Source organism: Choloepus didactylus, chromosome 4 (genome assembly GCF_015220235.1).
Source record: "Choloepus didactylus isolate mChoDid1 chromosome 4, mChoDid1.pri, whole genome shotgun sequence".
Classification (NCBI taxonomy): domain Eukaryota; kingdom Metazoa; phylum Chordata; class Mammalia; order Pilosa; family Megalonychidae; genus Choloepus; species Choloepus didactylus.
Genome location: NC_051310.1, coordinates 110,016,053 through 110,042,473, shown reverse-complemented (window position 1 = coordinate 110,042,473; position 26,421 = coordinate 110,016,053). Strand labels below are relative to the sequence as shown.

Sequence of the window (26,421 nt, the reverse complement as noted above, 5' to 3'; positions counted from 1 at the left end):
TAAACACATCAAATCTTACCCAGCTTTGACCACAAGAAATAAAATTCCTTTTTTGCAAAGCTTTTACAACTTTCCTTATTCATTCAGGTTTTGTCCTACACTTTCCTCCTCATTCTGCAATAACCAGTGATTTTATTTTAGGACAAAACTATTCTCTTTTCCCTTAACAAAACCACATCCTGCATACTTGCATACTTAATTTAGTATAAGTCTAAAGTTTTAAGTTACCAAAAAAGATCTCAGAAACTGTCTTCAAGCTGACATCCTATGAAACACAATTACTGTTGGAATAAAGTCTGCCAGAACAATGATTTGATTTGGTAAAACACAAACTTACATTTTCACCATCTTAAACATGTAGTAGATATAACACTAGTTTATTTGATCAGTAAACCTGGATATGTTTAGGAAGAACATTCCCAAGTTAAATAAAAATGTATGCATATATTTTACTTAACACTGGTAACTCAGAAGACATAGCTGTTTTGCAAATTAACACTTTTTATTTCTTGTCCTTTAATAAACATCATCTACAAAAGGGGAGTCAATTTGGAGAACTCCCAGTTATACAGTGAACCCGACGCAACTGGACTCAGCTATAAGAAGCATAATAAATTGGAGAATAGTTTCATAACTGTGGAATCTTTTAAGCTTTCTTTCTTCCAGCATGATTTCTGGCTCCCCTGGCTTACTACATAGTCCCGCTTTTATACAGTGGATTCAAAATAATCAAAATTATAAATATGAAGAAATAGAACTTGAGTTACTCGAGTCTGTCACAGCCTTCTACAGCAGTGGGTCAAATCACATCAATGTTCTCTATCATTCAGCCATTTTCTCTGATTTTTCCAGAAGATAAATTTCAGAAGTTTTCATTAAATGAAGTAAGATTTTTTTTCTGGTGAAGATACTTTTCTGGCAATTTTTGACTGGAAACATTTGAAAATCACTATCATCAATTCTGAAGAAATGAAGATATGCAACAGTATTGTGGTTTCCGGAATTTATTGTGAAATGGAATTTTTAGCATCTCTGCTGAAACTATCCTTATGTTTAAGACTTCTCCCAATTATCTGTTGCTTCATGTGAAAAAAGCTTTTCAAAATTAAAAATGAATAAAAATTGTTCTTTAATCAACTATGAGCAAAGATGGATGGACAAATGTGGCTTTACTGTCTACCGAACATGAATATGAGAAAATTAATTTTGACATTATCATTCACATATTTGCACACATATGAGTCATAGCTCAAAAACAGAAACTGTAATGTTACTGCTCCTTACTCTGACAGACTAAAATGTAAGTATAAGCTTTCCTCCATTTTCAAAAATACATTAGTGTAATTAAAAAGTATTAATCCATTACTATTTTCCTTTTTTGTGGTTTTATTTATTTATTTATGATTATATATTATGAAGATCAACAAAATAAAGTTTTCACTGTCTGCATCTTTTCTGACCATTTTTATTTCTCTCATTGTGAGGTTATGACTGAAAAGTCTGTTCGCTGTAGAGGAGGAGAATGCTAAAATATGACCACTGGGAGGGATGGTGTCAGATGCACTAAGATGGCCACCAAAAGGGAAAGGTGTTGGTTTGTGACCCTGATGAACCATGCCCACCTGGATGCTCCAGGCCCCTTCTCTCTCCTTTCTGGATGCTCCAGCCCCCATCCCACTCCTTTCTGGAACTTTTGAGCCCAGCCAGGAATAATACCTGCTTGGGCCCCACTGGGGCACCCAGCCTCATATGATGGTTCCACAGTCCCCTCCTGTCTGCCAGGTCTGGACGTTTCCTCTGCCATGCAGCTCCAGGCTTCTAGACAGCAGGAGGCCGACAGGGTGAGAGCAGAAGGTAGCCTCTTGCTGTTAATTGGTGCTAATCAATTCCTGCAGCTCTACCCTTCTGCCACAGCTTCCATGAGGCAGCTGAGAACAATGCAATCTTCTCACTTTGCATGCTGAAAAGAGGCAGTCTCCTTCCCTGTCCCCTTGGTGCCCTGCCTGGATGAGAAGGGGTAGGAAAGGAGGATGGTAATGATAATAAAACTAGGCAGCCCTTTCTCTGGCCGGGCTGCTTTCTATCTGATTTTCATGTATTTTATTCATTTAAATCTCATAACAAGATAAGTACTACTCAAAACCTGCTTTTATAGCTGAGAAGCAGTTCATGTGTTTTGAGTCCTTACCCTGGGCCAGTCCTTGTACCAGGCCATGTACAGACTTAGCCCTGCAAGGTGGTTGCCATCATTATCCCCATTTGATAGAGGAGGAAATTGGGGCCCAGAGAGGCTAAGAAATTCAACCAAGGTCACACAGCATAGAAGAGGCTGGATTTGAACTCAGGTCTGGCTGACTCTCAAGTCCCACACCCCTGGTCACCACACAAAATGTCCTCTGAAGAAACTCCCTCTTGCAATCATGTCTGATCTTGGGAGTACCAAAGAGGAGGCTCCTGCAGGGATGGTGGCCCTTCCCTTCATGTCTAGCTTCAGGTTACACCTGCTCACTCACACCTGGCCTTATGGCACCTCTAGCACCTGAGGGTTCCTGAGAGGAGAGATGTCCAATTTAACCAGCTGATTCCCACTCTCCCCCCTGGGTCTGAAGTTTTCTGTTCTTTGAGTTCAGTTTCCTCATCTGTAAAATGGGTGTAATAACAGTATCTAAGTCATGGAGTTACTGTAAGAATTAAATGAAACCGGGTATTCCACATGATTAAGAATGGTCCTGGTTCACAGGAAGCCCCGTGGAAATGTTGCCTGTGATTATTGGTTGTGACTGTGATTGTGATTGTGACTGCTGCCCCTGACTCCCAGCCTTCAGCACACATGAAGCCAGTTCCCAGTGACAGGCAATAGGGTCTCCCCCTGGGGTGCCCCCATGGTCAGCCTGGGAGGCACTGGGTACAGCTGGAAGCTGAATGCAAGCCGCTGAGACTTCCAGTGCCTACTTTGCCCCTGACCAGCTGGGTGACCCAGGGCAAGTTATGGCTCCCCTCCAGCACTGCCCTCACCCCATACCCCAGTTTCCTCATCTGTAAAATCTGGATGGTTGTAAGGATTAATTGAGATACTGTGTATAAAGTGTAAGTGGTGGCTACCATCATCATCATCATCACTGCCTGATGCGGGGCAACTATGTCTTCCCAAAAGGTAGGAAGTACTAACCCCCAGTACCACAGAATGCACTCTTATCTGGAGATAGGGTCACTGCAGATGGCATTAGTTAACCGGAGGGCATACTGGTGTAGGGTGGGCCCTTAATCCAACATGACTGGTGTCCTTGTAAGAAGGGGAGAGGAGACACAGGCACACAAGAGAAGACAACGGAGGCAGAGATGAATTGCTGCACCTGCAAGATGAAGCACACCAAGGATTGCTGGAAAACCACCAGAAGCTGGGAAAGAGTTAAAGAAGGACTTGTTTCAGAGGAAGCGCAGCCCTGCCGACACCTTGATTTCAGACTTCCGGCCTCCTGAACTTTGAGAGAATAAATTCTGTGATTTTAAACCTGCCAGTTTGAGGTGCTTTGTTACAGCAGCCCTAGGAAATGGATACGCATGCCACTTACCTCTCAGAGGTTGTCGTGGGGGGGGGGGGGGCGGGAACGGAAGAGAAAGTATTATTAGTGTCTTGGTTTAGAACAGAAAACATTGGGACCCAAAAAGTCAAAGGGACCAACGTGTATTCCCACTGTACCAGCTGCTAATATCAAACCAATGTGCTATCTGCAGGCTGTTTTTACAGGGATTAGCTTGTTTGATCCAGCTTGAGACCTGGTAGCTTTGTTCCCATTTTGTAGATGGGGAGACTGGGGCACAGGGAGATAAAGGCCTTGCCCAGGCAGTGACAGGGTGTCATCCTGTTCCACATCCTTCCTACATGCATAACCCTCGCAGTGTCCAAGCTGGCTAAGAGGTCACTTTTCATCCTTGTTCAGCACCAAGTGTGGCAGGGCTGGCAGCCAGCATTCTTTGCCCTGTGTACCTCCCTCTGCTGGCAGCCAGGGTGTCACCCCACCCCACCGCAGGCTCCCACGGCCTAGAGTTCAAGGGAAGGCATGGTTGGTCTACATGAACACTCTAAAATTCTAAGCAGCACATTTATCATGAGCAGAAAACAAATTCTCATTGTCCTTTTCCCGCACGCTCGGTAAGACTTGCACTTGTGGTCATCAACAACGAAGCGGATGAACCTCCATTGGGGGAGTCACTGGAGCCCAGTATTTGGGGTGGCACGATGGAGGATGTAGCATCCTGAGTAAGGACTTAACTGGCGTTAAGTTAGTGGTATTAGGGAACTGCAAAGGCATGGTGATCTATTGTACTGTTTCAGTATAAACAACTTCCCAAGAGCCATGGCAGTGGGAATAATAACTGCATTATCATCTTTTTCTCATAGTGGGACATAAAAATTATCCAGGAATGGCACATTTGACAATAAAAAACATGATGTGATGGTTCCTGGACCCAAACAGAAGACATAGTGCCTGAAACCTACAAAGAATCTTTGCATGCACCAATTGGACAATAAGCAAATATATATGTCCCTCCTTTCTACCCATTAATCTAAATCTTCATCAGTAAGTCACTGTGCCTCATATGGGTCTATAAATTTTGCATTGTTTTTAAAATTCTCAACATGTTCACAGCATCATTACTCACAATAGCCAAAAAGTGGAAACAACCCAAGTGCCCATCAACAGAAGAATGATTAAACAAAATGTGGTATAAACATACAAGGGGATACCATTCAGCCTTAAAAAGGAAAGAAGTTCTGATACATGCTTACAACATGGATGAGCTTCAAAACAGCACGCTAAGTGAATTATGCCAGACACTAAAGTAAAAATATTATGATTACACTTATATGAAATATCTACAACAAGTGAATTCAGAGAGACAGAAAGGAGACCACAAGTCACCAGGGGCCAGAGGGAGGGAGGAACAGAGAGTTATTGCTTAATCAGTACAGAGTTTTGTTTGGGATGATGAAAAATTTTGGAACTAGGTAGTGGGGACGGTTGCACACCATGGTGAATATAATTCATATCATTGAACTATATGCTTAAAATGGTTAAAATGGCAAATTTTATGATATATATATATGTACATATATATACATAACCATGATAAAAAAATCAACATCCCAGTAAAAAGAAAATCAAATTGTTTATATAGACAGGGGTACCCCCCACACACAAAATTTGTCCAGAGCCCTGCACACCCTTAGGGCAGCCCTGCCTGGGGGAGATAAGCCTCGTCCTTGTGAACTCGAGTTCGAAATGTCTGGGAGCAGGAAGCGCCCCTGGCAGCCATCTGGGCAAAGCCTGCTCTTTGAAGTGGTAAGGGACAGAAAGGCAGCGATCACAGATGCCTCAAGTTCAGAGGAAGGAGAGGACAGTGTACCCAGGGTGGTGGTAGGGGGTGTCCCTGGAACGAGAGGGCTTTCTGCTGAGCCCTGAGGTGCTGGTCAGATCTGGACAGTCTGGGAGAGAATGCAGGAGAGCGTTCCTGGTGGGCCTGGGCGGCAGAGGGGCAGGCGGGAGCAGGGGGAGGCACCAGAAGGGATTGGTCTGGCTGAGCGGGGCCCCTAGAAAGCAGCTGAGGGACTGCAGGTGGATCTCTTAAGACTCCCCTCCCAGCCTCCGAGGCCCACCACGCTCTCCAAGTTGGAGACTCTCTCGCCCATGAAGCAATCAGGTGCCATTCCTACAAGTGGGGCCATCTTCAGATTCAGCCTCAGAGGGGCAAGTGGGGCTAAACTGGTGACAGTACCTAGAGCCACAGACTTACATATAATTTTAAGCCAAAGCATGAAACTTCAAAGATATTTTCCCTTGTTGGAGCTGTTTCAGGCCACCTGCCTCCCACCTGTCAGGCTTGTACTGTCTTCCATCTTCATTGGAAAGATTTGAAAAGCCTCCCATTAAGATATCAAAGCCTGGGTTAAAATTTGACTATATTACCTGGGAGATGGGAGGTGAAAACTATTCTCCTTCCTCTCTGTTTTGCATGGTTTCTAAAGCACTTTCTCATCCATTATCTGACAGGGAGCGCACCACACCTTATGATGTAAATCAGTGGTTCTCAAGCATGAGCAAGGGTCTGAATCACCTGGAGAACTTGTTTCTACGCACTGTGGGTACCATCCCCAGAGGTTCTGATCAGCAGCCTGGGGTGGGGTCCGAGAATCTGCATCCTAATAAGCTCCCAGGTGACGCTGATGCTGGCTTGGCAACCACACTTTGAGAACCAGGATTTAGGTGTTATCAAAGTTACTCTCCTCCTAAAAGGATCAAAAAGGCTGGAAATCTGTTTCCCAAGTCCCAAGGGGTCCTGTACAAGGGACTGCTCCCACCCTCTGTCGGTGGTTGGTAGCATAGCAGGCTTTTTGCTTCGGTGTGTCACTGTTTCTGTTTTAAATGTTTGTCAATTGAAAGTTTTTCAGCTGATGGGTTTCTGCACCCCCAATCCACACAGCCGGTCCCTGTCTTCAAGCAGCTCACTCTCTAGCAGGATGCCAAACACACAAATAGGAAATGATAAACAATGCCTAAATACAGAGAGAGGGAAGCTTGGGAGTCGTGGGAAGGAGCACAGAGGCTAGACATCTAAATCATCCTGGCATGGTCCAGGAAGGCTTCCTGGAGGAGGTGACAGCTGAGGAAAGAATGAACCCTAATCCACAGTGCAGGTGAGAGTTTCAGATTTGCAGGGAAATGGGGTTCTGTCCCAAGGAGGGAAGGTGGCCTTCCGAGGCAAGAAGGTCCTGGGCAGATCCTTGCAGTTGTGGAAAAGGTGGCAAAAGTGGGCTCTAGTCACACTCAGCTACGTCAGCCTGTGAGCCTGGGTGAGCCATGTCCTCTCTCTGAGCCTGTTTCCTTTTCTAAGAAATTAGAGTGATGATACTTGTTTATTCTATCCTGACTAGAATATAACGAAGACTGAACCAAAAAGCAGAAAAGTTGACTGGGAAAGTAGATGGGAACACAGTGTAGGTTTGTAATACTAATAATAGCATTTGTGGAGTGGATGCACTGCCCCCAGTGCTTTAGCTCATTCATATCTCATAGCAGATCTCTGAAGCCAGTGCTGTTACTATGCTCATTGTACAGAAGAGGAAAGCGAGGCACAAGGAGATTAAACAACTTGTCCTGATTACACAGACAGTAAATGGGGGAGCTGGGATTTGAACTCAGGTACTCTGACTCCAGAGCCTATGCTCTTAACCACTACACCATATAAAAGCAAAGGGTGTTTCTGAGACACTTCTGCCCTTGGACTTCCTGTGCAGGCTCTGACAAGGGAGCCCTGCCAGGGTCAGCCATCTGCTCTGCCCATGGCTGACCCCGGGGTTTCTCAGCCTCGGTTCTGTGGCCCCTGCCTTCCTCGCCCATCTCCATGCATCCTGTATATGACACAGTCACACAAGCTCACCCAGCGGGTCAAGGACAAAGAGCCCAACACCCAGGGGAGGGCTCTCCTGGAGACCTCATCATGACTGCCAGTCAAGGATGCCGCCCTCAGAGGTCCAGCCCTACACTTGGTGCCATGTCAATTGTCATCCCTTAGATACGAGGCAGGTATAGGGCAGAGCCACCACCTGCCCCCCTCACCAGAGGCAGCATTATGTGTGCTGTCCACAGGCAACACAGAAAGGGGAAGAGGGACCCAGAGAGAGAGAGAGTAAGAACAAGATAGAGAAGATAGAGGGAGACACATCCAGAGACAGGGAAATGGAAACAGAAACAAAAAGAGGTGAGCAGGGCAGGAGAAGGACAAAAATAAGTGGAAATGATGGAGAGACAGAGCTGGAGGAGAGACAGGAGAGAGAAACCGTGAAGATAGGGGTGGGGAAGGAGAGAGAGCCCCACACCCAGGCATGAGAGAGCAATGGAGGCATGCACGGAGGCAAGGGAAGGCGTGGAAAGGTAGGCATTGGTGGAGACGGTAGGGAAAGAAGTGTGGGACAAACACAGATGTGGAAATTTGAAGCATGGAAAGATGGATGCAACAGAATGGGGGTAGGGAGAACCTGGGAGCAGAGACATATGGTGGGGAAGAAATGGGGGCCAGGAAAGAGCTATATACAGGGAAGGGAGGAATCAGAATCTGTTATTATTTTGAGTACCTGCTCTGAGCAAGGCACTTGCTATGTGTTGGAATTACCCAGAGAAAGAGCCGGTCCCTGTCCTCAAGCAGCTAACTCTCTAGCAGGATGCCAAACACACAAATAGGAAATGATAAACAATGCATAAGTACAGAGAGAGGGAGGCTCAGGAGTTATGGGAAGGAGCACAGAGGCTAGACATCTAAATCATCCTGGGCATGGTCCAGAAAGGCTTCCTGGAGGAGGTGACATCTGAGGAAAGAATGAGGAAGAGTCAGCCAGGTGCTGAGAAGGAAAGAAAGGCAAGGGCGAGACAAGGATCCTGGAGATGCAGGGGGTGGGGGGCAAGTCTTGGAGGACCCTGCTTGGGCCTCATCTTGGCAACAGTGGGGAGCCCCTTGTGCATTTCAGGCAAGCAGATCTGCCTGTATTTGTGTAGGCATGCACAAGCTATCGAGTGGAGAATGGATTGGACAGCACAAGGTAGGAAGTAAGATGACTAGTTAGGGTGGCCCAAAAGATGGAGAGGCGGGGAAGGATTTGAGACCTGCAGGGGCAGTAGGATCTGCAGGGCTTGGAAGACTGATTGCCTGGGGGCAACAGGAATGTAGGGGTATCCTGAGGGCCTGGTGCTGGACTGGAGGAGCACCTGCCTCCTACAGGGCTCCGTGGCTTGGGGCATCTCCCTCCATCCCCGTGCTACAACGTAGCACCCACCCATGTTCTGGGATGTGTGCCCACATCTGTGGGTCTTTCCAAGGAGATCACAAGGAGGCAAGGACAAAGCCCTTCTCACTCTGTCCAGGTGGTGCTCAGTACAGGGTCTGGGTCAATGCTGGGCAAGTGAACACACCAGACAGGGCAAAGCCTTGATGCCGATAAGCCCTGATGCCTCACCATGGGGAGCCAGGACAAGCCAGGGAGTTATTGAGGCAGAAACTTAAAGATGCCAATGCAGCTTTACTGGATTGATTGGGCAGCTATCCAGCATCTCCTATGGGTCAGCTATTTCTTGTGATTAATAAAAAAGAGAAAGAGAATATCTGGTGAAGACCCATAAAAAGACAGGAGAAAATAATTATAATTATCATACTATAATGATGGAAATCAGGCCACCATGGAGGTAGTGACAGGAGAGCTACATAGAGGAGGTGACTTTTGAGCTGGGCTTTAAAAGACGAATAGGAGTTTGCCATGCTGATAAAAAGGGGTAAAGGCATTCCAGGCTAGGCAAGAGCATGGCCTAAAACACCAGGCATAAAAGTAGCTAAGAGAGACCACGGCTAATACTGCCAACTCTAATTTACTCCATGCCTTGTATCACACCCCCTCAGGCTACCTCTGATTTCACCTGCAGCTTCAGCTATGGTCCAAGGTTGTGCTGACACATCCACCCCATGTAAGAGAGAGTGGGACATCTCCCTTTGTGCCTTCTCTGAAGCAGAGGGGCTCATTTTGCCCACTGCAAAACACAGCCCTAAAGTGCAGGGAGTTAGTGCCTTCCAGATGGGGAAGAGTGGCCCATGAGTAAATATCCCGACTGGCTGATGCTGTACATTCCCCAGAGTTCCCTGGGGAAGTGAGATCCTCTCACTTGACCTTGAGAACACACCTTTACCTTGGCTCTTCCTCCTTCCCCATCTCACCACCCTCCCCCACCGCGCTCCTCTACTCCTGCTTCCTGGGATCACCTTCCAATTAAAACACCAGCATCCAGCTCCTTTCTCAGGCTCTGTTCTGGGGGAAACCCAAACTAAGGTATGTCAGGGACCCGGCACAGGGGGTGGGTATTGTGGTGTGGACAATTGAACCATAGACAACACACACAACTAGGGGCCGAACCCTTGGCTGGCACTAGGGGCTGCCTGAGAGGGTCCCGAGCTTCCAGCCCTCCATTCTGGTTGGGGAGAGATGACAGACAGGGTGAGCCAGCAGCATGTGGGGGATCAGAAACGGCTTCTTTCTGCCTCCGGAGCATGTCACGTGGGTTGAGGGCAGCAGATTGATGTTCTCAATTACATTTGGCTCAAGCTGATAGTAAGTATTTGTCTCATTCTGGGAGCCACAATGCCGGCGGATGGTGGGGAAGGTAGCCAAGAGGCATGCTGGGTAGCTGAGGATGACAATCTGGGATTTAAAAATAACCATGAGAGATGAGAGTGGACAAGTCACAGCCATGGGTGCAGGGTGACTGGTGTCCTTGAGTTGCCCTACAATGCCTTTCAATGGGGGCCTAGGGCTGGAGGAGCCCTGGAAAAGTCTTAGAGTCCATCTCTCTGTCCTGAGGCTGACCTACCCAAGATGATCCAGTCTGGGAATCTGACCACTTCTAATGCTGGACAGCTCGCTGATGGGAAATGCTTTGGTGGGTCTCATTTACTTTCTTCTGTGGCAGGTTAAAGGTTTATTTTGCTTGTTTTTTTCTTGTTGGCATTAAATAGTCACCCAGGACTGCGTATACAATAAGAGGAGAGAAGGTATGCCCCTTGTGTTCAGGAGGCTTGCTGGCTCACCGTCTGTGCCAACAGCGAGCCCACAAAAACAAGATTGGACACTCAGACCCAAATGCAGCAGGGGGAGAGGCATGGGTGTGGAGTTGTCAGGGAGGCAGCAAGGAGGTGGGGCCATGAGAGGAGGGGGGCATTTGGTTTAATGCAGAAGAATGAGGAGGGCATTCCTGGTAAGTGACCTGTGGCCAACGGCGTGAGGCCCTGCATGGCAACGCACCAAGGAATGGTCTGGCACAAAGGGGATGTCTAAGGTCCACAGCAATGTCAGCTACCCCAAGAAATTTAGTAAGTCACTCAAACTCCTCATCTGTGAAATGGGGACTGTGTTGGTTTGAAGCAGTTATGTACCCCAAAAAAGGCCACTTTTTTTTACTCCATTCCTGTGGGTACAGACCTATTGTAGCTGGGACCTTTTGAGTAGGTTATTTCAATTGAGGAGTTGCCCTAAGGTGGGTCTTAATCCATTTACTGGTCTCTTTTAAGAAAGATGAAGCCCAGAGAGCTCAGAGAAGCTAAGAGATGAAATTAAGAGAAGGTCATAGAGAGAAGCCCCAGAGGAGCTGAGAAACAAGGATGCACCCACAGAAGCTGAGAGAGGGAGTCACTGAAACCAGAAGCTGAAAGCAAGGAAACCTGGGAGAGAAGGACCAGCAGACACTGGCCATGTGCCTTCCCATGTGACAGAGGTGTTCCAGATGCTGGCAGCCTTTCTTCAAAAAAAGTACCATCCTGTTGATGTCTGAATTTGGACATTTTCATGGCCTTAGAACTGTAAATTGTAAGTTAATAAATCCCTATTGTAAAAGCCAATCCATTTTTGGTATATTGCATTCCAACAGCTTTAGCAAACCGAAACAGGGCCTAAGTGTGAAGTCAAGTGTGAAGCTCAAATAAGGCAGCAGGTATGAGTGGATCCTGGAAGCCAGAGCCTGCTTCACCGATTTAAAGCCTGAAGCTGTGCTTGATTTAAGAAGGCTTCTGTGAATCTGTCACTGTGTCATCTTGGGCAGGACCCCTATCCTCTCTGAAACTGTTTCCTCATCAGTGAACTGGGGATGATAATTCCTTCCTCATACTATTGCACCTGGGATTAGAGGAGAAAATGTAAATTAAAATAGCACGAGGATCCACAAAGAGCTCTACAGAAGCTGGTTACTCTGTTATCATTGCTCTAGCCTAGACAGTGAGCTCCTTGAAGACCAGCCATCCATCTCCTCTCTCTGCTCTTCCAGTACCTTCCAGAGAGTAGGTGCTCATCTATGACATTGCCAAGGCTCTTAATTGAATTGGAAAACCACCTTGGAACAGAAACCCAGCACTTCCAGGCTTGGAAGGAGGTTCTGACGCATCAGAAAGCCTTTCCCCTCCATCTCTGCTAAGCCCTCCCCTGCTTCACTTCCACAGGTCCAGTATCTGCCAAAACCGGTTCTGCCCAGGTAATCAGAGGGGGGCTCCCTTCTCAAAACCTGGGGGGTTATCTTTAGGTGATTTCCCTCAAGTCCCTGCAGTAACTTCGGATATGGCATGGCCCAAGGCAAGGACTAGTTCGCCAGGCAGAAGGCTCCTGCGTTTCTCCCAGAGCAGCGCTGCACCCCAGGGTGGTACAGCCACGTCCAGGACAGGGACCCGTCCTGTCACTAGAACGCAGCTTCTATAACAAAAGGTTCCGTGGAGAATGTGGTGAAGTGGAAAGAACGGGTGCCAGGAAAAATGACTCGGGCCCATACGCAATGGTCTGTGTGCCCTTGTCTGAGGCTCTTCCCACTCTGGGCCTCAGTTTCTTCCTCTGTAACATTGGCTACAATCCCCCTCTGGGCGAGCTAATGGCTGAAGGAACTGGATTCAAACGATTGCTTCCAACTGCGCACACTTACCCGCCTGGCAACCCTCCTCCTGGGGTCTGCACAAGGTGGGGATGCGGGCAGAGCGCCGGGATTCGCGGCTACCACGCCCCTCTCAGCCTGCCGCGCCACACTCCCGGCCCACGGGCGGACTTGGCGAACCTCCAGGGGTAGAGCCCAGTTTCCTGGTCTGCGCGGTGCCTCGGCCGTCCAGCCTGTGACTTCCCCAGCGTCCCAGGCCAGCGGGGCAGCTGGTAGCCGGGGTCGCCGCCCACTCCCCCAGCCGGCAGGTGCCGAGACCCAGCCTCGCCTAGCACGTAGCGTCCGCGGGCGCGAAGGGGTTAAGGCAGCGGGCCCAGGAGCCTGACCCGGGCTCCGCGAGCCTCGGTGCGGGCCGCGGGCTATAGAGCTGGGAGGCGCGGGGCCACGGCGGCGGGCGGGCGTGCGCTTCCTCCTCCTCCTCCCTCCCTCCGCCTCCTCCTTTGTAGCGAGTTCCCGGCCCCTCTTCCTCCCCCCGCCCCCCAAGCCCGGGCCCTCTCTCTCTCCCTTTCTTCCTGCCTCGTCTTCCTGCGGCGAAGGAGGCTCATCTATTATAAATGCACATTCGCAGCTGACATCAGCGGCGAGCGGCGGGCGAGCGCCGACGAGCGGTCCCTGCGCTCTGCCCGCCCGGAGCGCGGCGCCCCGGCTCGGCCGAGCCGCCCGCCTGTGGCGGGGAGCGCGCGGAGCTGCGCCGACCCGGTTCCCGCCCGCCGCCTGGGACCCTTAGCAGACCCCGACCGCCACCCCCACACGCCGCGCCCGCGCCCCCGCACCGCCCGGGAGTTTCTGCATGACTGTCACAAAGGTAAGCGCCACACGCCCGCCTTGCCAGAGACTCGCCGGCGCCTGCAGCCCCCGGTTTCGGCTGCGGGGGGCGCGGGGGTGTGGGTGTGAGGAGGGGGCACTGGTGCGGGGAAGGTGCGGCGAGAGGCTCTCTTGCTTCGCCAGTCGCTCCAGTCACTCTGGACCCCAAAGACCGAGGTGGCGCAGAGGGAGGGGGAGGGTGCCTCTGTGGCAGCGGAGGAGGTTTGGACACCGTCCCTCCGCACCCGGCCCAAGCCGGGACTGCATTTTTAACCCTTGTTTTGGATGCTGCATTTTTAACCCCTGGGGAGCTGGGTTGGGCTGCAATGTGGTGTCCCTAACCCCCATTAGAGCGCGCGGCCCGGAGCGTTGCGGGCAGGAGCCGGTGCGGGGCAATGGGTGTGGGAATGGGCTTGCCACGCTGAGGCCAGCGGAGGGGGATCCCCACCCCACCTGCAGGCCTCTGACGTCCATCCCGGAATCCCAGGAGCACTGGCTTCACTCAAGCCACTTTGTGGAGCAGGCGCTGCCCAGTACTGAGAGTCACTACCCGGGATAGGGAAGGTTCGGCGGTGGCCGGTGTGGAGATATTGGGAGGGTCCGAGACAGGAAGAGGATGGTGGGCATCCTGGCCGCCCCTTATTGGAGGGCCATCAGGGCTCAGGTTTACTGGAGGGACTTTGGGAGCTTCCATGTTGTGGGTAGGAGTTAAGAGGAAAGCAGAACCTTGGGACAGTGGAAAGAGTTCTACTTCTTATCCTTTCCCAAACCTCATGGGTGACCTTGACTGGGCCATTTGGCTTTGGGCCTCAGTTTTCTCTTGTGTAATATGAGGATGATAATGGGGATCCTGGTGGTAGAGACAGGCAGTTGAAGAACCACACTTTACAAAGGGATCTTTGAAGGAAACCCCCACTCCCAGATTGGCCTTGGCTTGTTCGTAGCCTTGGGTTTGGCTGTCCATGCACCCAAGGCCAGACCCCACCCTTTCCAGCTGCCCAGCTGGCCCTCAGAACTGGGAGTTGGAGGCCAAAGTGGGAAGAACAGCCTGCCGAGGTCGGAGCAGTGGGCCAGATAGAGGGTCAGTGGTGGAGGTGATGGGAGGAGTGGTTCTGGGCCCTCCTGATAAGCCAGGGGCTACCCAAGCCCCCCTTGGACCTGGTTCTGGGACTTGGGTGTGCTGTGGGAAGATGAACTTGGGGGCTGAGAGGCTACCACAGTTCTGGCTATTGGCAGAGCTGCTGAGACCATCAGGAGGTAGGATGCCTAATGCAGTGATTTATACAAATGCTGTTCAGCAGGGAGGGGTTATTATCATTAAATTTATTAATGTCAGAGACACAATCAGGCCAGGACAGAAGAGTAATGGATGGGTCTGGATGGAGAGAGGAAGGTTATGAAATTTCTAATAATAGTGCTGAGGATTGCCTGGGCAACTCCCCTGTGTCTCTTTCTGTACACAAATTCATGCAGCCTTTCAGGAGGTCTGCAAGAAAGGTGTGTTCAGCCCCCTTTAATAGAGGAAGAAGCTGAGGCTCAGAGAGGTGAAGTGACTTGCCTAAGGTCGTACAGCAAGTAAGTGGCAGAACTGGGGTTTGCCCTCAGGCCTGTTTTAATCTATGGCCCATGATGTTTCCACTGTTCCACACTGCTGAGCACCCTGGAGATTGGAGTCCTCTCACCGTGGAGGGGCACTGCTTGGAGGCCTGGGTCCTGGTGGGGGTAGCCCATGAAGGTGGGTACTTATCTGTTATCTGTGGAGTGTTAAACCCATTGGCAAGCTTGGCATCTTGGTACCCAGTGTATTATTCACTAATCTCCCTTCCCTCCCCCACCAAACCCCTCTGCGTCCCTCTTCTGTTCTAACCAATGTGGCTTTAGTGTAAGCCAGCTCAGAGGATTAAATAAAATCCTCACCCTTAACCCTATCCTCTCTCCCCTTACTGGCCCTTCACAGATTAGCCATGTTCTTTTTGGGGAGTGAGGGGGCAGCAGGAGGGATGCAGTTGGGAGGAGAAGGGCCTGGAGGGACAGTCCTGCCTCTGGCAAGCCTGCAGAAAGAGGAAACCATGGTGCTCTGGGAGTCTGAAGGCCCGGCCTCTAGTTGTAACTCGTGCACTAACAGGCTGTGTGGCCTTGGGCCAGTAACTTCCATCTCTGGGCCTCTGCTTTCCCATCTCTAAAATGCAGGAATTGGTTCTCATCATTCCTGGGACAGCTTCAGCTCTGGGAAGGAAGGCAGCTCTGAGATTGGGGGGAGGGGTCTGGTTACATGACAGAAATAAAGAAACAGCCTAAAGGGAGTCCAGGAAGCGAGATCACTACTTACAAACTGGGGGTGGTAGGTGGGGAAGGGAGATGAGGTAGAGGTGAGGCCATGGGGAAGTGTCGAGGGCTCTAGGACTTGCTGCTCCTTCTCCAGGCACATGGTACTTCCTGCCCCTTGGGCCCATGCCCCATGGCCTTTGGGTGAGGCCCCCTGAGGGTAAAATCCTCTGGGGCAGGGTTAGGTGTGGATGGTAGGAGATGATCTTGTTAGCTCAGACAGGACTGGAAAGTGGAAAAGAGGAAACCAGGTGGCAAATGACTACAGCCTCAATAACATTTCCTTAGAGGAGATGGGCCTCTGTTTCCCACTTACCACACTGCTCCCTCACGCCCACCACTTGCTGCCTTCCTCTCCAGGCCATTGTGAGATGTGGCTGGTGAAGCTGCACATAAAGCCTGGGAGATTTCGGGGGGGTGGGGGGGCTTTGGCTCTAACTGGCCTGAGGGATATAGAGTCCGGCGGAGCTTGGTGCTGGCCCTCATGGAACTTCCCAAGTGGTGGGAGAGACAGTGACCTCCTTAGAAGGGATGTCCTGGTGCAGAGCAGTAAGGCAGCAGGTGTCACCACATGAGGTGACATGCATTAGCAAGACCTGGGAGAGAGGGTCTAGCAGGGGCTGTGGTGGTCAGGGAGGGCTTCATGGAGGAGGCGGTCTCCAGAAGGGCTCATGAAGGGTCTGATGAGACAGGGTATTGCTAGAAGTGAGTGCATGAAGCCCTCTAACTAGCAGGCTCCTGCATTGGGTGGTATCTGGCAAAGCAGAGTATGGCCTGTGGCATCATTTCAGCCTGGTTTGCCACTTTTTGGCCAATGCCCTAAAGCAAGATACTTTCTCAGTCTGTAAAATGGAGATGTTCATTTCTATCCTGGCATTGCTGTAAGGGCTAAAGGAGAAAGTGCATTGTAAATGACAGCAGCCTCTGCTACTGTAACTGCCACCAATCTCCACAGCCACCGTCGCCGTCACCACCACCACCATTTCTTTCTTTCTTCTGGATCGTGACTTTCTAGCTGGATGGTATTTTTCCTGGTTATGACATTTTCAACTCTATTTTATTCTATGCATTTTAGTAAGCTGCCTTAATTTCTTTATGGAGTGAGGAGGGGAAGAAAGGAAGAAAAAAAGAAGAGAGAGCAGAACAAGGGACCAGATGCAGCTTCCCAGGCTGTGAACTTCCCTAGGTCAAGGTGCTGCCTCCTCCCAGGCTCAGCCCAACATCCTTGCACAGGACAAGTCAGGGACGAGGGAGTGAATGTGCTTTCCCTGTAACAAGCAGCTCCAGGTGATTTGACTCTGGAAAGTCTTGTGCCTGCTTTTTGTGATTCTCCTCTCTCTATTTCATGTCTATCATTTTTCAGATTAACGGTGCTTCCCCAGTTCTAAATATGTTTCTAAACTGCCATCCACTGGGAAAAGAGAACAAAGTGCATTGGAATTGTGTCAAGTACAAGTTAGTGGACTCTGATGGGTTCTCCTCTGGAAAAAAAAAAAGGCTGTGAACTGTAAATAGTACGTTGCAACCCCCTGTTAGCTGTTCAGAGGCCCTATGGGATGATTTCCTGGTTCTTGGCTATGCTGTGACCAGAGGTGGGGCTTCTAGGTAAGGGAGGTGGTGGCTTATAGGGACTGGGCTCCCCTGTTTCCAGGTGTGCTATGCTGAATTAGATGCCAGATCTTAAGGGGTCAGTGCCCAGGAAGGAAGTACCCTGAGCTGCAGAAATGCCTACTGCACCTCACAAGGACTTGGGAGGGAGATTGTGAGCAAAGAGAAGACCCTGAATGCCAGCCCCCAGTCCCAGCAAGCAGCCAATTCCAGGTCCGCGAGCAGTTGTTGTCAGCCTGGCCCCTTTTTCAGCAGCTCAGCCTTCTCCCACCTGTCCCAGTCCTGGCCGGGCTCAGCCCACTGATGGGAGCCCCTGACTCCTGCTGATATGATAGGACGAAGTCTGGTGTTGCCCTGCCCAGATAATAACAGGCCTTCCTTGGGCTAAGATCACATGTCTCTAGGGCCCCTTGAGAGTAACTCATAAGAGAGCAGCATGTGTGAGCAATCAGATCATCCAACCCTCTCCTTTGACAAATGAGGGAATCGAGGCCCAGGAAATGGAAGTCATGACTTGCCCAAAGTCACCCAGCAAGTTTGGGGCAAAGAGGGGGCCTCGGTCCTCCTGCCTCCTGCCAGTTCTCTTTCCACATGACTGTCCTGAGAAGGGGACCTTGCCTAAGCAGGGGCAGGTGTTTGTGCATCACTGCCTCAGCCCTGCCTGTACTCTGGCATCTGGGTTTCCCGGTGCTGCACAGCCTCAGCCCTTGCAGAAGAAGCACTGGGGGTTGAGGTAAATGGGAGTCCTTGCTACACCCAGAGACAGGTTGGTGAGGGGGAGATTTCAGGGCCCCTCTGCCTTCAGCAACCTGACCCAGAATGTAGCCTATCCAGGGGATACCTGGCGATCAAGACACTCCATTTCCCAGCACCTCTTTCCTGCCTGGTTCTTACTGGGAGAGGAGGTGAGAGAGCTAGCGTCCCACGGAGCCTCAGTTAAAGACCAACCAGGTCCAAGACCCTTGGGGGAGGAGCAGTCTGCCTTCTCTGCCCCCCATGCACATTGTGCCTCCTGCTTCCTCTCGGTTCTTCCAGATAGGCGGCATTCTTGTGCCAGAAGAAGTATGGCTGATATCCATTCATTTATTCATTTAGCCAGCACCCATGAGCGCCTGCTCTGGGCCAGGCCTGGTGCTAGGCAGAAGGGACATAGATTGCACAAGCCACAGCACTGCCATCCAGGACCTTAGAGGACATGAATGTGGAAGCCCTCGTGCCAGGGTCCTGAGTTAGGAGTCTCAAGGGCCAGTGGACAAAAGCAGGAAAGGTCTGTCTTGCTTGCATAAGTGCTTAATAAAATGTGGGCTCCTCCCTTCCTTACGATCTCTCTAGTCAATGAAACTCATGCTCCAGAAAGCTCTGCTCGGTTACTATCTTCCTGAGTGTGCCCAGAAGCTGTGTGTTCTCTTGCTCTTAGAGGCATCTGGGAAGGACTATAAGGCTCTCCAGGGCCCCAGAATCGCCCCACCCTGTGGAGTCAGAGCAGATTTGAGCTTGGCTGGTGAGGAAGTGTGGACGCTGGCTGGACTAGTGGCCTGGCAGCATCAAGCCCTGGCAGCTCAGCAATGGCGTGAGTTTTTCCACTTCTTCACCAGGTCTGCTGGCCTGGAACAGACATGGCCTCAGGGGGCAACGGCAGCAGCAGAGTCTCTGCTCTTGGCACTGGGGTGGCCTGGATTCTGATTTGGATATGCCTGGCCACACATTTTCCTAATGTCCAAGAGATGAGAGAATATGTAGATTCCCTCTGTGCCCAGCCCCCTCTCCTCTCCTCTCCTGATCAACTCCGTTCTGTTCCTCTTCCTTTCCCTCTGGACCCCAAAGGCTGAGGCTCGGGGACCTGGAGCAGCTTGCAGCCTGGGACACTTGGAGCAGCTGGCACGGAGCAGACCCTGCCAGGGAAGGACAGATGCAGATCCGGTGGCTTCCCGCACGAAAAGAAGCTGTTTAGGATGAGAATCTCCTTTGTGGGCTTGGAGTGTGAGACCAGCTGCAAAGAAGGCACAGTGGAGTGGGGGTAGGGGAGTGGGGGAGGAGCTGCCACTGCCCTTCCTTCCCCTCTCCTATCCCGGCCCCATGGAGGCCCCCCCGGGGGACTTTGTAATTGGTTTCTGGCTGGCACCCTCCTTCCAATTAATTAACACAGCGATGGGAGCTGCTCACATTTGCCTGGGACTGTCCTGTTTACAGAATCAGTTCAGTGGTTCCAGAGTGGGGAGGGTTCCCCATATTTATTGATGGATAAATGGTCTCCAAGTGGAGAGATGACCACACCTAGTCACAGGAGTAATGAGGGCCAGACCTTCTGACTTTGAGCCAGAGCCTTTTCAATATGATCATAGAAAATGATCCTCTGAAGATTCATCATCATCATCATTGTAATAACAGTTACTAAGCAGGCGTTGGATATGCATGATCACATTTACCCTGTACAACTATGAAGTAGATTCTGTCATCAATCCCATTTTCCAGAGGAGGAAACTGAGGCTTAGAGAGGGTTGGGAATTTCCAGAGGTCACACCTGTGGGAGGTGGGTAGGTAGCCAGGGCTTGTACCCAGGCTGACTCCAGAGATCACATTCCTTAAACTTGCCAGGTTGCCATCCTGGTTCATGCTCCCACTCTGCCCTGTGGCCCTGGTACTGAGGATGTGCCTGACAAAACCTGGTTACCTGGAGGGTGACACCTGAGGATGTGTCTTAGACTTCTTTGTGGCCTTTGCTGGAGCCTGGAGCTGGGAACCATGTAAATAATTTGAGGAAGGGTGCTGGGCAAGGAGGGTGCTCTGCACACGTTGGCTGACGTCAGACTACGCTGCTTAGACAAGGGGGGCAGCCCAGGGGCAGAACAGGGCATGACAGAGGAAGGGCTGCCTTCTCCATTTCCATGAAGCTAGCTTTGTGCAGGGAAAGAGGGTCTCTATTTCAGCCCAGCAGCCCTTACCACAAATGGCCTTTTCTGGAGATGGCCCCTAATTCTAGGGGAATACTAGTGGCTTTGGAGTCAGAAAAATGGTGCTTTGTCATTTACTTGCCGTGTGTTCTTGGACAAGTTACCTAACCTCTCTGAACATCTATTTCCCCATCCATTAATTGGGGTCTATAATAGTACCACCTAATAGGGTTATTGTAAAGATCAAGTAAGCTGATCCATGTGAGGCACTTATCACATGCCTGGCATTTAATGTAAGCTGTTAATATCAGGAAGACAGAAAATTAAGCAAATGCTTACAAAATGTCCTGGGGGTTATGAAATGAGAAGTTCGGGAACTCTGGGAGTAATGGCAGGGGACCCAACCTGGTCAGGGGGGTCAGGAAGTGAAGGATGAGTAGGAGGTAGCAGGTGGAAGGAGGGGAGCCGAGGAGGGAGTCACAGGCAGAGGCAACAAGGCAAATGTCTGAACTCAAAAACAGCCACACACCAGGAGTGCTTCCTGCATGCCAGGCATTGACGCAAGCACGGCACATGTATTACTCATTTAATCCTCAGAGTGACTTCATGACGTGGGTTACTGTTTTGAATCCCCACATTATTGATGAGGAAATGGGCCCAGAGACGCCAAGTAACCTGCAAAAGGTCAGCCGGCGAGGCAGAACAGAGGCTAGACCAGCCCCGGTCTCCAGATGCCAGCCCTCTCTCCCTGCCTCCGCCCTGCTGCTCGGTGATGGGCAGAGCACAGCTTGGCCCCGGGCCCCATCCTGAACTGACCCGGGAGAGGGGCGTGTGGTTGTGCCCAGGTTCAGTCACCCAGGCCCCTCTGCCGCCCGCGCCTCTCAGAGCCTCCCTAAGCAGAGGCCCTCCTGGCTTGTGGGCAGCTCTGGGAAGGGGCCATTTATTTTTCCAAAGGGAAACTTTGCTCTGGCAGGAAAATGTCCACGTATGTTTTAACTGGGCCCAATTATGGCCATTTTTGTTCTTTAAATCTTTCTGCTTATCTGGATTGGGCCTTAAAAGTAAAATTACAGGGATATATACATTTTATGTTAAAAATCTGTTAGGTGTCTGCAGTTGGGTCTCTGCTCTGCCTGAGCTCGAAGTCACGCACATTTTACTTGGTGTTCCCACCGCAGGCTTAACCTTCCAGGGCCCTGCCTGAGACAAATGTTAACATCCCTGGGGGCTCTGGCTGCCCCGGAGGGGGTGTGTGCAGACTCAGTCTGGGTGGGTGCTCATGCTGCTCCCTGGGGAGAAGCCCCCAGGCTCGATGCTCAACCAGACGCCTTCTGCGGCCATCGGGTCTAGCCCTTGCCTGCATGCCTTACTTTCTTAGGAATATGAGAATGACTCCTCAACTTAGTTTAGGTTAGTTTAATAAACACTAATTGAGTTCCTGCTGTTGTCCTAGGCGCTAGGTGCCTGCCCTCATGGAACAGAGGGTGTAATAAATGACAAACAATAATAGAATCAGCTAACCTTCTAGAGTGCTTAGTTTAGGCCAGGCACATAAAAAGTACATTAGCTCATTTAATCCTCTTGACAAGCTATGAGGTCTGTGCTTCTATTATTCTCCTTCCTATAGTTGCAGAAGCAGGCCCAGAAAGAGGAGATGACTTCCTAAGGTGACACAGCAGATAGGGGCTGAGCCAGCCTCCCAGGCCTTCTGTCTTGCCTCTCTATCAGGCTGGTGGGAATAACCTTGAAACGTGGCCAGGGGACCTGGAGTCTGAAGACCCCGGCCTCTGTTCCTTTACTGTGTGACCTTGGGCTAATCACTCAATGTCTCTGGGCCTCGATTTCCTCATCTGTGAAAATGGAATTAGTACACAACCTCACTGGGGTGCTGTAATATATAAGTAATGGAAAGATGTAAGTAGGGCACTTTGTAGATGTTGTGTAAGGAAATGGTTTACTGTAACGCTTGTGTCCCCTTTATCCCTGACCTCCAACAATGGTTCATGGCCTTCAGAGTTAGGCAGTTCACTCAATAGCTAACCTACTTCTCTACTGCTCTAGTTCTGACTTCAGAATCAGTTTGTACTCTTGATGGAGAAGAAAAGTATGTCTCTTCCAAACAGCCTTTCACTGTTTTTACTCTGTTGGACCAGTTTGGTGCAGGTGAAAGTTATTTTCTCTTCCTGTTCTATTTTGACTCTTTTAATATACTTGTGATAAGTAATCTGGCTATAAAAATTTGTTGTGCTGCTTTCATTTGAAAAGTGAACCTCATAATGCATCTGAATCTTCATCTGTATCACCCTTGCTCCCTGCTGGCCAGAGCTCTGTGGGGAGGGCAGAGGGGCCCAGGGCACAGACCCACCCAGAGTTCTGGGCAGAGACCCAGTCCCCACTGGCAGATGACCTTGACCTTTGCTCCAGAACACATCCTGAAGTTTCTGAGGTTCCTGGACATGGGCCAGCTTCTCCTTTGGGCTTATGGAAAGAAATCCTTTACTAACGTGAGGCATTTGCTGCAAACCATTGAAACACCTTGAATTTGATTTCAGAATTAACAGCTTTATGGTCTGGGATCTGGTGGAATTTCCAGGACATGGAACAGCTGATGGAAAGAAAGGTATTGGTGGAATGGGAAAAAGGGAGAGAATTTCTGGATTTTTAACTTCGTGAGGAAACTGCTGTTTATGCTTGCCCTGCAGACTGCCAGGTGAAAGATCAGTTAGCAGGAATGCACGGGGAAATTTGGGATTATGAGAAATGTGGAATTCTGGGAAAGGGGATTTCTACATACCTGAGGGATCATCTGATAACTTTTTTTAATCACAAATCTGTCCTCTAAAGGCCCCGAGTCCGTCTTCCTGCCTTTAGTCATGACAACATCTGGGAACAGACTCCAGATGTTGCAGATGGAGGCTACTTCAGGACCTGAATTGTCCTGTTAAACCGGCCTTTTCAGGCACTGGATCCAGATTAATTTCTCTGCCCTCGGAGCGCTGTTGCACCCAGTCTTCATTCATCCGCCAGCTGGCAGGTAAAGGCCTAAAACTCATGTGGTTTGCTGGTTGTTTTCTGAGCTTGAACCTTGACTCCCTAACTTAGTTGTGGGCTTGCTGAGGCCAGGGATTTTGTCCGGTTCTTTTCAGTACCTACCTCAGCATTCAACAAAGGGCTGTGCCCACTGGTTACGGTGTGTTATAGACTTTTGGGTACCAGATGGTACCCAAGATTGGGCAGGATTTGGAACAAGCCTAAAATATTCCCTGGATGTTGCTGCTTGGAATAAATCCTTACTCTTGTAGAACCATGGACTGTTAAAGCTGGAAGGAGCAAACCAAGGCTCCAGGAGGTTTCCCCACGGGGGCACAGGAAGGAGGTGGCCCAGCCGGGACTGTTTCCCCCATCCCACCCTGCTTAATGGCAGGTCAGGTTGGGAGGGTTTCAGTCAGCAAGTGTTTCTATGGCCAGGCCAGGCAAGCATCATGCAAATTTGGGGGTTGGGGAAGGTTCCAGAAAGGAGACGCTGATGACTTAGCTTAGCTTGGGTGGAAGAGGCTTGGTTCCCTAAGTGACCAGCCAGGAGAGCCCCACCCTCAGGCCTGGTCATGATGGTGGCAGAGGCTGGGGGGGCAACTTCTGAGGCTCTTTCTGCCCAGCCACTCCTGTGATTACCGAGATCTGGCCGCCACTTGCCCTGCGTGCTAGGCCCCTACCCCAGGACCCGCGGCCATGGAAACTGCTCTCCCACCTGGCAGCCAGCCCTCCTGGCACACCAGGCTGCAGGCAAGCTTTCACTCCTTTATTTCTTCGGAAGGACCGGAAGGACTGCTAGGTTGGAAGCCTGGATTGCTAAGAGCCCTTCCTCTGGCCAGAAGTCTCTTATCACTGGCTTAAGAAGTCTCTGGCAGTGTTATCCCTGAGGCTTGGAGGGAGGGAAGGAAGGAGAAAGAGGGAGGGTGGAACGAAGAGAAGGGAGGGCTCAGGAGCCACAAACAAGGCCGCCCCTCTGCAGGACCTCAGAGAACCAGCGGGCCCCAGCCAGCTGTGGGAGCTGCCAGCCCTGTGGGCCTTTGCTTTAGAGAAGCAGCAGGAAAGACACAGCCTCCTGAGCCTACCCCAAGCTGAGCACAGCACGTCTGTTATCTCATGTACCCCCATACTCTGCCGTTATCCCCACTTTACAGGTGGGGAAACCAAGGCTCAGTGAGGGTGGTACTCACCTTGGTTCACACAGCGGAAACAGGGTGAACTGGGACTTGACCCTGATATGTCAGATTTGTTCAGCCCTGCTGGCACGCAGAAGCTTAGCAGGCCAGCCTGGCAGTGGATGACTGATCATGCTGTGTGTGTTTTAATAGAAAGCCCTCCCAAATCACTGTGCCTAAAGCCCATGATGGAACTCAGCTCCTCTGGGCCTTTTAGATGTTATTAAAATATAAATTAATATTAATAAAATTATCAAAATATAAATTCCCCTGGGAGGGGTAAGGCCTTAAGCGGTTGTCCATTGACTGGGCTCAGCCTTCCTGAAGCAAGACCTTATTGTAATGAGGCTCAGAAAAGGTCCCTGACGGGGTAGGCGGGAGGGGAGCACTGGCTGCTGTGAGCCAGGTTGGCCAGGGAACTGGGGGTGGAGTGGGGAGGGTGGGCAGCCCGTGTCTCCCCACCCCGGCTGCCCTGCTGTCCTAACCACTGCCCACCTTCTCCACCGCTCCCACCCCCAGCCAAATCAGATGAGACCCTAGATTCATTCAAAAAACATCTGCTGAGCACTTGTGTGCCTGGCAGCCCTGAGGATGCAGGAGTGAACCCAAGCAGCCCCTCTGCTCAGGGGACTTCCCGTCTAGTAGGGGCGGGTGGCTCAGAAAGACACATGGGCAGCAGGGTTGTTGGAGAGGGGGCCCAGGGGGCAGGGCATGGAAGGGCAGTGGTAGAGACTTGCACACTGAATTACAAAGCTATGAGGAGTAGGGGTGGGAGGCCAGGGAAGGTTTCTGGAGGCAGAGCTCTTAGCTCCTTCTTCAAGGATGAGTGGGCAGCAGCAGAGGAAGAGGAAGGAAAGGCATTCCAGGTGGAGGGGGCAGCGTGAGCAAAGGCATGGAAGGAGAAACGGTTTGGTTTATTCAAGGAGAGACAAGAGTTGGTGCTGCTGGGCTGGGAAGGCTGGAGCCACAGGCAGGAGCCATGGGGAGCTTTGAATGCCAAGCCCAGGAGCTTGAGCTTCCTCCTGTGTGGGTGCTGGGGAGCCCAGAGGGGTTTTAAGCAGAGGGGAGACATGATCCAATTTGCACTCTAGGTGGCCCGCCCCAATCCGCGTTGCTATGGATGCAGAGAGATGAGCAGTGAGGTGGGGTAGGGGATCCCCAGGCCTCCAAACCAGATTTCCTGCAGGAGCCTCCCTATGCCTGGGAACTGAGCAGTGCTTGTGCCCCTCCCCACCAAGAAGGGACCCTGGCCAGGGTCACTGCATGGCACCGGCCTTTCCCACCTGCCTGGAGCTGCCGGAAAGGTTGGAACTGGAGGGTTGACAAGACAGAAGGGGGCAGAGGCCCAGAGTCTCCTTCTAGGAAGAGTTGGATATAGCATGGTGAAAAGAGCACTGGAATAGGAGTCTGATTCTCCCTGGCTGTGTGGTCCTGGGCTGGTCACTTTCCTCTCTGGTTGGGTCTCAGTTTACCCAGCTGTGCTAGGGCACCTTCACTCAGTGAGAGCCTAGGTGCAGGGTGAGCTTACGGACGAGAGCATGTGCTCACCCCCACTCCCATCCCTTGGCCCTTAGTACCTCCTGTCAGGGATTGAGTGATTTGGGCACCACTTCTCTCTCTACTAAAACGTAGGCTCCGAGGGGGGTGGCAGAACCCCATCTGATCCCTGGTGCCTCCCTCGGGTGCGGGGGGGATTCGTTGATGTGGGATGAAGGAATGCTACAGAGGCCAGCGTGCCATGTGAGTGTGGAAAGCCATTTCACTCAGCACCATGTTTGGCTCTTTCTGAGAGGTCCCCACAGGCTTTCAGCTGGGGCCTGAGTAGTGGCCCAGTGTGGGGAGGGCAGCAAAGGTGTCTGGAGACTGTTGGCTCTACATGAGGGTGAAGTTGGGGACGAGAGTGCTTGGGCTTCCTCACTGGCTGGGGAGATGGGGGCGCCATTTTCTCCCTTGTCTCCCTGTGGTGCCAGCCTCAGGCACTCTCAGCTGGCTTGTCACAGCCCTCCTGCCCGTTGTGCCCGTCAAAACACACACACACACACACACACACTCTCCACCACCACCCCCGCCCCTGTCCTCCTT

The 26,421-nt window shown here is 51.0% G+C and overlaps 1 protein-coding gene and 1 long non-coding RNA gene across 2 annotated transcripts in view; one reads left to right on the top strand and one right to left on the bottom strand.

Moving 5' to 3' along the window:
• Positions 1-832: 832 nt before the first annotated feature.
• On the bottom strand, positions 833-12,907 carry LOC119531845. Its single transcript, XR_005216421.1, has 3 exons — positions 12,498-12,907; positions 1,717-2,003; positions 833-929 (listed from the first exon to the last, which is right to left on the bottom strand). It is a non-coding gene; the product is annotated as an uncharacterized LOC119531845 (long non-coding RNA).
• Positions 12,908-12,982: 75 nt separating this feature from the next.
• CORO2B (coronin 2B) overlaps positions 12,983-26,421 on the top strand; it is a 140,524-nt gene continuing 127,085 nt past the window's right edge. The window contains exon 1 of the mRNA XM_037833571.1: positions 12,983-13,311. Coding sequence (XP_037689499.1) covers positions 13,297-13,311 — 15 coding nt within the window. The 5' untranslated portion in view covers positions 12,983-13,296. The remainder of the gene's footprint in view (positions 13,312-26,421) is intronic.